We start from the raw sequence: 10,069 nt of genomic DNA on the forward strand, positions 1-10,069 counted from the left end.
TACAGCTATATTATCTTAGTTATAAAGACACATTCTCCTTTGTTCGCATTGGTTCTTCTCCATCCCACTGAAGTGTTGGCAGTAGTTCATGCCGCCTCCAGATCTTCAGCTCTAAGTTCCTGACAGTAATCCCACGCTATGCAAATGTATACACTGAAAATCCACTTTCTATTATTTTTAAGTGCCTTCATGGCAATTGAACATTAAAATCACTTAGGGGAAGACACATTTCCCAGTGCTTGCAGAAGGATCACTATTTTGCTTGAAGGCTTATTTTAAAGGAAAATTTGGTTCTGCACAGGACAATGCAACTGCACAGGACAATGCAACATACTATGTGCTGCTACAACGTGTCGGTGCATTGTCCTTGCATGCACACACACATTTTGCTGCTTAGAGCCGTGCTCCATGACATTTAGAACACTACATAGCAGGAGAAGCACTTCAGAACTGGGAATGTGACAGTACTAATGCAGAAGAGGGTAACAGGCTTGAAACAAGAGGAAACAAAATGATGACCAGCCCAGATCAAGGTGTTTTATAAGTTTTAGTGAGAATCTGCAATTCCATGTGCATGGAATGTTAAATCAAACTCTTGATTTCTTGCTGAATTAAAGGTTAGCTTGTAAAATAAAAATTGGTCTGAATTTTCTAAGTTTTTTTTTATAAAGAAATTTGCAATCTGTGGAGTGGTGAAGTAAGAGGTGGAATGCGAGAGCTCAGCACTGTTAGCTTAAATGATGTGCATCCTCTGTCCCATGATGTCTGTAATAGGTAGTGCAGTACATCTTGCATTGTGTGTGTGTTGGGAGGGGTGCTTATCTAAAACACAAACAAACTTTGAGTATTGTGTGTTTAATTCAGAAGCTTTTTTATTCCTAGATCTAGTTCCCACATGAGGTTTTCTGCGAGTATTTCAGTCAAAAGAGCATAACGGATTCTTAGTGCCTGCAGCAGTAGACATGGTAAGAAGGGCTGTAGTCATATCAAGTGTTCATTTGTGCAATGCCCGTTGTGTGGAAATGCCTTTGAAAAGTGGTAGATCTTGAAAGGTGAAACATGGTTGAGACTCAAGGTAAGTTTGTATTATACTGATATACTGTTTTAAAGTGGGCATACATCACAATAAGTAGTTCATAATTCAGTGGCAGAGCAAACAGCAAGTTCAACCTGCAGCATTTTCAGTGAAAGGGAAAAAAAAACATTTCTGAGGACTACCTTCTCTCCAAGATCTTTGAAAAATGGTGTAGTCAACCAGGCCAAGATACAGCAGTGATCTCATTCAGTAAAGCATCTTGAGTGATTTTCAAAAAAGCTTATATGGAAGATGCATAGGCATACTTTAAAAAAAACAAGTAAATTTTGAAAGCTGCTATATTAATCAGAACAGCTTTAGTATTTCAGGGACTCCATTGACCTGCCAATTGACTGGGGAATCAAACGCTCGCATTGAGTTCCATGTAAAAGGTAGTTGCAGACAATATTGTTGGAATGGGATTGGCCATTTGCAATAGTGCCCTTGAGATGAATGTGCAGTTTGGCTCTAATTCAGGATATTATATTGTGAAACTGCAGGTGAGCGTGGGAGGGGGGTGCTGCCTTGAATTAGAAGTCAATTAAAAATACCAACAGTTAATATCACACTCCCTTTGTAAAGATCCTTATTGTGGTCATTTTGTACTGGAAACAGGACTTTTAACAAAAGGCACAGATCCAAGGGGATGGTGTTCCTAAGGGCACCACCCTATGCATATTCAAAGAGAAAAAGTCCTGTAACTCTCAGCATTCTCCAGCCCACTTGTTCTGTCTAAACATGCAGCAGATCAGCTGTGGGTGGAAATGGATTTTCCTGCCTCCTTCCCACAGCAGCTTCTCCAGCCTCCCGAAAAGGCTGCACAGAAAAGCAGGAGTGTCAGTCCCCTTGCTTTGCAATCAGGTAGTCCCAAGTTCAATATCCAGCATCTCCCACTAGGGCTGAGAACGCTCCTGTTGGAAAACCCAGAGTAGACAGTCCTGGGCTAGATGGACCTATGGTCTGACTCAGCATATGAGGCAGCTTCCTAGGTTCCTGTGGAAGGAGCTGTGGTCTCAGGCAGGAGATCATCATCAAAAACATCTCAGCCATGGCACATGAATTACCCTGCATTGGAATACACTGTGGTAGATTGTTTCTATGGAGCCATCAGTATGCCCTCTAATTTACAATGCCTAAGAGGATGGGGTCTTGCCCTTAGAGGCTTCCAATCTAAAATTGGGCCCAGAGGAGACAACAGAGGAAAGATAATACAACTGAAAAATAAAACAAAACTGGGAAGCCTCATCTGAACATAGGGATTGGAGATGGACGTATGAGAGCACTTTAGTAATATATCCACCCCACCTTCTGATCATCCAGAACATTTACTTGACCACTGTTTCTGGAAGAAGGGAAAAGAAATTCCAATTATATATTTAGAATGAACCATAGTTCAATCATGAGCCCTTTAGAGAGTTCACTAATTTTGTATGTGCACGTTCCTATGTTATTGGTTTCTCGGGCAATGATTAATATCCCACAAATGTGTGAGACATGCATTCAGCCTCATTAAACATTACATAATTAAATGTTGTGAGAAGAATCACAGAAAAGAATCCTTGAGGAAATTCCTATGAAATGTGACATGAACCGTAAATAGCAAGATTTATATGATATCCTACTAGGTATGGAGCTTGCTTAGAATAGAAGACAAAGGGTCTGTCTTGGCTTAACTGTTTGTGGCTGTCTCTAAATTAATCTGGGTGAAAACTCACAAATGCACGTGGATCTTCAACAATTCTACTTGCTGCAATCCTAATATGAAGCTACTAGTTGTGTTTATGCTAAGCTTTGGTGTTCATGTTAAGCAATGCCAAACAATGCCAGTCTGCAAACCATGGCAGTCACACTGAGTTATTTAACCCATGATTTATGCGAATGTGCCACCTGAGAGCCACTTCCAGTTTCTGCAGTGGACCTCTGATTGGCTTGATTGAAGACTTGTCTATCAGTACCACTTAGATACCACCTCCTATTATAAACCTCTGAGTGGTGTAATGTGTGAACTCGGACCTAAAGGACCCAGTGCTTAATCCATGTTTTGCCCCTGTGATGTATCAACTGGCTCACAGTTACATATCACTGGGATGGAAGAGGTGGGATGGTACTCAGGAGGACAAAAATAGCATGACAAAGGCAAGCAATCCGTGCTCCTTGACAAAGGTAAACAAAAACTGTTATGAAGGGAAGATAAATAGCAGCATGTAACCAAGGAACTGTTTAACAAAGTTGTTCCTGATACAGAGAGATAATTGTAAAAATGGCTTCCTAGTTAGCCCGTAACTGGCAAACTTGCATCACAGGACGAATGGACAATTTACTTGGTGCATGATTTGAGGGTGAGATCTGCAAGTCCCTTGGCCTTGGAGTCTTTATCTATTTATGCTCTGTCTGTAACTGGATTTATACATAATCCAGACACTGTAGGCTGCTCACAGTTTGGATGCAGAACTGTGGATATACAGTATTAGCTTTAACCTGGGTGCAGGGAGTAAGCAGCATTTGATACCTTCTGGGTCTACAGCTCACAGTTCCATAAAGAATTCTTAGGTCAATAATAAAGTTCATCCCATTCATACTAGAAACAACTGTTTTGTGGAGCTATTTCTTTCTTGTTTTGGATTTAAGAAAGGAATTTCTTAATATGAGTATTGTATTCTAGATATATAGGGAGAATTTCCTAGCTTTTTACTCACTGATACTCTGTGGCACTGTGGGAGTTTGCAGCATTCTAGAACACTTCAGTGCCATGGGCTCAAAAAGATGGGAGTTGGGGTGGAGGTTGTTTTTGGCAAATACAACCTCTCCATCTGCTACTGGCACCCCTCCACTTGACCAAAAGCCTTCTGTTGACCAAAGACTTCAATTCATGGGAGGTGAAGTACTGATCCTGTGCAATGGCCCGGTTCACAGTATCACAGGCAGAAAATGCCACGGGGGCTTCTTTCCACCCACCCACTTGCGTGCACATGTGGTCGCACACAGCAGGGATTTGAATGATTATTCTCAGCAGCATGGGTAGACATTGCATGTGAACCCAGCCAGAGTGGCTTGTTGCCATGGGTAATAACCCACCCAAAACTCTACAACAGCCCATTAGGCAAATTGCACTGGCACACAACTGGCATGGAGGGGCAGTGGAGAATTACACTACCAAGCTGCATTCCATTATTTTGAGACCCTGATCAATATGTTGCAATTATATGCTTAGCAAATATAATCACCATGAAGTATAGTGTCTAGGTTAGGGTGGGCAGGAGGTAGATCTCTAGTTGCTTTGAACTTCAATTCTCAGAAGCATGTGCCAGCATGGTTAGTGGTAAGGAATGAATTTTGTCCTCTCCACCTCCAGGCCTAAGGTCAAGTGTTGCCATCCAAGGAAACTTCCTTATATGACCTCCATCGCACAAAATTAATGTCTGATGTCCCCAGTCATATGGAGGGTTCACACTACCACTCCTAACCATGCCAGGATCACTTTCCCTGAGTACAGTTGCTGTCCAAACTCATCCCCTGTGGCCTTGGGCTTCTAATATTACCTCTGCAGCAAAGGTGGCATCCACTGCAACAGGTTGCATACTGCAAGGATAGCTGGAGAAGATGACATCAGGAAGTGTGAAGGCATAGAAGCTTTCTAAATAAATAAATAAATAAGTGTGGACAGTGGTAAAAGGGAAATGTTGCCCCAACTACACCAGACACCTCTGACAAGAAGAACACAGACTGCTCTGCAGTGCTTCCGTTTCCTCATTTTAAAAAAATTTATTTGCCATTTTCACCATGAGTAAAGTACAGACAATGGCCATGATCCAGGGTTTAATTAACAAAAAGATCAATGAGAAATACAGACTTAAGACTACTGACATGCACATCCCAACAGCGGGGAATGACTTATGCAAACCTGCCATATAAAAGCACTCAAATCCTATTAACAAAACTGTGGGTACTTATTTTTACCAAACTGAACTTCACATTGTTGATAGTGAAGCTTTAATTTACATTGCCCCACTGAAGTGTTTAAAAAACTTGCATTAAACTTTGAGCACTATCTATAAATATTGCCCAATAGAGATATGTGACTAAATGGAAGCCTGTCTCTTTGGTGCATTTTTAAAAGAACCTTTCCCAGGCAAGGGCGGTCTTGATTTTACTTATTTCAGCTCAGAGGACCTAATGGGACCAACCCCAGTCCTGTACCCACACACTTGGGAGAAAGATGCATTTTTAAGTTAATAGTACTTACTTCTGATTTGATAGGAACAGGATTGCACTGTAAATTTTTCTCTTGTTAGGAGACAGCTAAATATTACTAGTGTATATCTTAAAACATCTCTGTGAGAATATCATGGTTCCTGGCACTCCATGCTAAAGTATCATACAAATCCTCCTTTTAAATCTCTTTTGCTGCCTCTTGGTACCTCTTCTTATTCTCTCCACCTTCCTAGTGCTACCTGCTTCATTGCCCATTCTTATTTCCAGTATTCTGCTCTATGCATTTGGAACAGGCTCCCTTTCCAGCTCTCTTCCTTCAGTTTGCCACCTTGGATTCTTGCAGGCTTGCTGCCCCCAGGAATCCCAGGGTCTGTGCAGGGGAAGCTGAAAGCCTCATTCTTAAATCAAGCACCACATGTTCCAAATGTTGCTCTCTACTCTGCTCTGTGGCAATGGCTGGCCAGTGAAAGATTCTAGGAAGAGGTGCAGCCCATGGAATGGCTTCATCAGAACACTCCCCAGCTGAAGCCCAACCATGCTGTCATGAAGGCAGGATGAGAATTTCCCACAGTTTCACCTGAGTGAAAAATACTTGTTTTTAAAACATGCATGTGACATATTCTAGGATTAATGTTGAGGACGTATGTATGCAAGCATGCCCTGGCTACATCCACATGGGCGTGCCACCAGTCGTGAAGTCCTTAATGCTAGTTTGCACTGCCTATATTCTAGCACCTGAGCACTTGAGATGGGATGAGGTTATGTAACAATTCAGGCCTGAAGTCTTTTGTCTAGAACAGGAATGGCCAACCCAGTGGCTCACATACAGGATTAGGCCTGAGCAACTATTTTGTCTTGCCCCTGATGGTCCTGCCCAAAATGTTTTAAGTAGGAATCACTTCCTGCCCTGGCTCATGGCCAGGAGACTAGCATGGTCCCGAGGCTATCACCACTGACCACCCTTCTTCTGGGACTTCACCAGAGATCCTGGAATATACTCTTCAGGTCCTGCTTTGCTGGCATGCCTGCTCAAGCACATGGCTCCTCCTCGAGATCCCAGGTGGTTTGTGCAGTTGGGCTGGTTCTGACTCTGCTGTCTGTCACCTGATACTCTTCCTCCATCACCAGAATCCTTGCCCCCTCTATTTAAGGTAGATGGTACATGCAATGCCAAATAAATTATTAACTTACAGTAGTCTACCCAAGCAGCATCAAGGGTTTAGGAAAGGATAGGATGATAAAGAAAGTCCGGCATCTCCTCTTGATGTGAGGAAAATGAGGTGGGGTCTCTTAAGGTTTCTCTCCCTCCCTGCAGAAACCGGAGCAGCAGCAGCTTTTGAGGGGAATCGAGGAGGGGAATGCCTTGATCTTTAATAATGTGCATTTTAAGGAACATGGATAGGTTTCATTTGTAATCTCAGATTGATACAATTATTAACACCCTTGATTTAAAACCATTTGTTACATCAGTGTGTATGACTTTGTCAATCAATGATTAAAAATAAATGTTACAAGCAGAGGGGCAGTGGACCCGCGCATGCATGCGCGCACCCTAGGTCTGAATTTCTGTTCTGTGCTTCCCAGGTGCAGCCATCTCCAATCCCACTTTCAGGTGACCTTCCTTGCTTCCCACACATGCTGCCAGCCACTTGGTGATCCAAAATGCACAGAGCTCTTTGATGGCTAATGGGAGTTAAACCATTATTTCATATGTGCAGCATTGTAACAGAGCAAAATATTCCCCCACAGATTCAGTGCTGGCCTGCTTTATCGTATTTTCAAACCAGAGACAGAACAGATCCCCTTAATTCTTCTTACTGCCACTGGAAAGACACTTAGCTTTGATATACCTAAGAGCATGTGTTGAAGACCTAGTAGCTGTATCCATCATATATAGTCTTGCGTAGACAGATAGAGATATCAGGAAGAAAGAGCAGATCACAAAAGCAATACCCCTCTTTAGAAAATAAATAACTATAAGTATTCTAGATGCACTGTTCATGTATATGGACTCCTCTGGCAACATCTCTTGACATCGAGGTTCCTTCCATGTAGCAGCAAGTCTCCTTTTCCATTCTTTCGTCTTATGTTCAGTCCAATTTAGGTCTTTCTTTTCCTTCTTTCATACCTAAGCAGAGAGAGAAAACAGCTCCTGGAATGCTTGAGTAAACAAGAAGACACGCGTTCTTCTACAGAGACTGTGTTTCTTCTTCAGTGGTATTCCCCTACCATAAGATAAGCTTTGGAAAGCCAACAAATTGTGCACTGACAAACTAAACAAAAATATATAATCATACTTATTTTCTGGTGACTGAATTGAATACAGGTCTTCCCCATTTACAGCCACTCTGTGTTTCTCCCGAAAACACTGAGGAGCGATAAAAACAATTCTCTATGAGGTCTGCGTACTTATGAACAAGCTGCATGGATTAACGAATGTTTACAACACAATGCTGTTGCCTGGGAATGCAGCAAAATGCATTTTTCAAAATTGGTTATTCTTTGCTATTTGGTAGGATGCCTGACATTCTTTTAAAATTGTTTACTGACACACACAGCGTCCTACTACATACGGGGTTCAATGCATAGGGTGCAATGGAGACTTATCTTTTGTTTACTTTAGAGTAATTTGCACCCCACCAATTCATATTTTGGTCACTGAATACCAGGAGGGGAAGAGTAAACCTGTTTCCCCAACATTTGCTTCTTGAAATTTCTCCACCTACCTAAAGGTTAAAAGAAGAAAAAAAAGGTAATTTGGGTTTTTGCCTTTTCTTAAATCCCAATAATCCAGAGGGGATTTCAGGAAACAAATACTGGGAAGAGAGGCTTACTCCTTTCTTCTTAGCATGTAGTGACTCCAGTCTGAATCAGGGCTTTGCATACCAACTCTAGGACAAAAAAAAACTAAGCTTCAGCTACGTCCAATGCAATTAATGCAACGTGCTCTTTGAGCCACATTATGCCCAAAACAGAACCTCAGGATACTTTCCTACAGGTCTGTAGAAAAGTGTGTGTGTGCGGGGGGGGGGGGGGGGGGTTAGTACCTCATTACAGCTATGATTCTGTACTCACTTAGCTGGCAGTAAATTCCACCCAACTCAGTGGGCTTTAGCTTTGAATAAAGATACACAGGGTTGCACTCTTGATATGGTCTAACTTTACCACAATGGCCCTACTTTGGAAAGAAACAAGTATTAAAGAGTTCTTTGCCCAAGCACCTCTGTCATTACCAGAGCTGCACAAACAGTTCTAATTCGGATGCTGAGATTTGGAGCCTTCCCATTCTCCACCACTGGGAATGTTGTTCATTAATTTTTCTTCTTTTGTCTTACTGAACAATTGTACACAATTCAGCAATACCTACACAAATACCTCAACTCTTAGGAGAGCTTTGCTTCTGATCTTTCATAGTATGAGCTCAATCTCACAGAAACATCACATCTCAGGTTAACCTTCCAAAACAGATTTTTCTGAAATTCCCTGTACCCAGTGATTAGTATAGTACAAGTAGAAAGTCTTGGATTGGATTTAGACTGTTTGAAAAGAGCAGGTTGCTTACCTGTAACTGATGTTCTTCGAGTGGCCATCTGTGCAGTCACACATATGGGTTCTGCGCCTGCACAGTGCCTTTGGCCGGAAGATTAACAGCTAACGGTTTTTGGCGGGAACTCCGCTCCCCCTCCCCCCTAGCATTATATAAGGAGTGGAGTGTCCGCCATTTTCCAGTCTTTGAAAGACCGACGTTTATTTTTATAATAAGGTTTGTCAGTATGACAATATAGCCCAATTCAGTAGTGGTACGACACATAGCAAAGAGATCATAGTATCGAAAGGAAATAGTCGGACCACCCATGACACCAAGCGGGGTCAGAGGGTGGGTTGTGTGACTGCACAGATGGCCACTTGAAGAACATCAGTTACAGGTAAGCAACCTGCTCTTCTTCGTCGTGGCCTCTGTGCATCACACATATGGGTAGAATAACAAGCTTACCCCAAGTGGAGGAGGGAGGTGTCATCAGCGAAGGACAGAAGAAAGGACAGCTCTGCCAAAAGAGCAATCCTGTCTGGCATGGACATCGAGTCTATAATGTCTGGTGAAGGTACATGGGGTAGCCCAAATGGCCACCCTGCACACATCTTTTATCGGGACCCCTGATGCAAAGGCCGAAGAAGCAGCAACAGCTCTTGTAGAATGACCTCTTGGAGTAGATGGCAAGTCCAACTTAGCTAACTGATAAGACAGGACAATTGTATTTACTATCCATTTCGAAAGACGTTGTGAAGTGACTGGACAGCCTCGGTCATGTTCCGAATATTTCACAAAAAGTCTATTGGAACACTGAACAGACTCAGTCTTGGACCTATAAAAGGCTAAGCAACGACGAATATCCAGCATATGTAGAGATCGCTCTATTGGATTCGAAGGGGTCGGAAAGAATGCCGGTAAAACAATCTCCTGTTGCATGTGAAACGAAGTAGTGACTTTCGGAAGGAAAGACGGATCCAGCCGAAGAACTACTTTTTCCTTACGAAAATTTAGAAAAGGGAGGTCTACCCGAAGGGCGCAGAGTTCCGAGGATCTACGGGCTGAAGTCACTGCAACAAGGAAAGCAGTCTTCCATGAAGCAAGGCGTAGATCGATCGTCGCCATGGGTTCGAAAGGTGATCGAGTCAGTGCTTGTAAAACTACCGAAAGACTCCAGGTGGGCATTAGAGGTCTTATAGTTGGATGCAGATTACTCAATCCTCTCAAAAATCTTTTAATCAGAGGTTGAGCAA

General features: G+C 42.5%; 1 protein-coding gene across 2 annotated transcripts in view; it reads right to left on the reverse strand.

Annotated features, from left to right (window-relative positions):
* Window positions 1–4,822: 4,822 nt before the first annotated feature.
* Window positions 4,823–10,069, reverse strand: part of AIG1 (androgen induced 1) — a 105,716-nt gene continuing 100,469 nt past the window's right edge. The window contains exons 6-7 of one of the 2 annotated variants that reach the window (XR_006414014.1): window positions 8,363–8,462; window positions 4,823–7,415 (exon numbers count right to left, since the gene is read on the reverse strand). Coding sequence is in view for 1 of the 2 variants with exons in the window: in XM_044423422.1 (XP_044279357.1) it covers window positions 7,378–7,415 (38 nt within the window). In the remaining variant the exon portion in view is untranslated. The remainder of the gene's footprint in view (window positions 7,416–8,362; window positions 8,463–10,069) is intronic. The other variant, XM_044423422.1, reaches the window with a different exon arrangement.

Source organism: Varanus komodoensis, unplaced genomic scaffold, assembly GCF_004798865.1.
Source record: "Varanus komodoensis strain SLA01 unplaced genomic scaffold, ASM479886v1 scaffold1, whole genome shotgun sequence".
In the NCBI taxonomy this organism is placed as follows: Eukaryota; Metazoa; Chordata; class Lepidosauria; order Squamata; family Varanidae; genus Varanus; species Varanus komodoensis.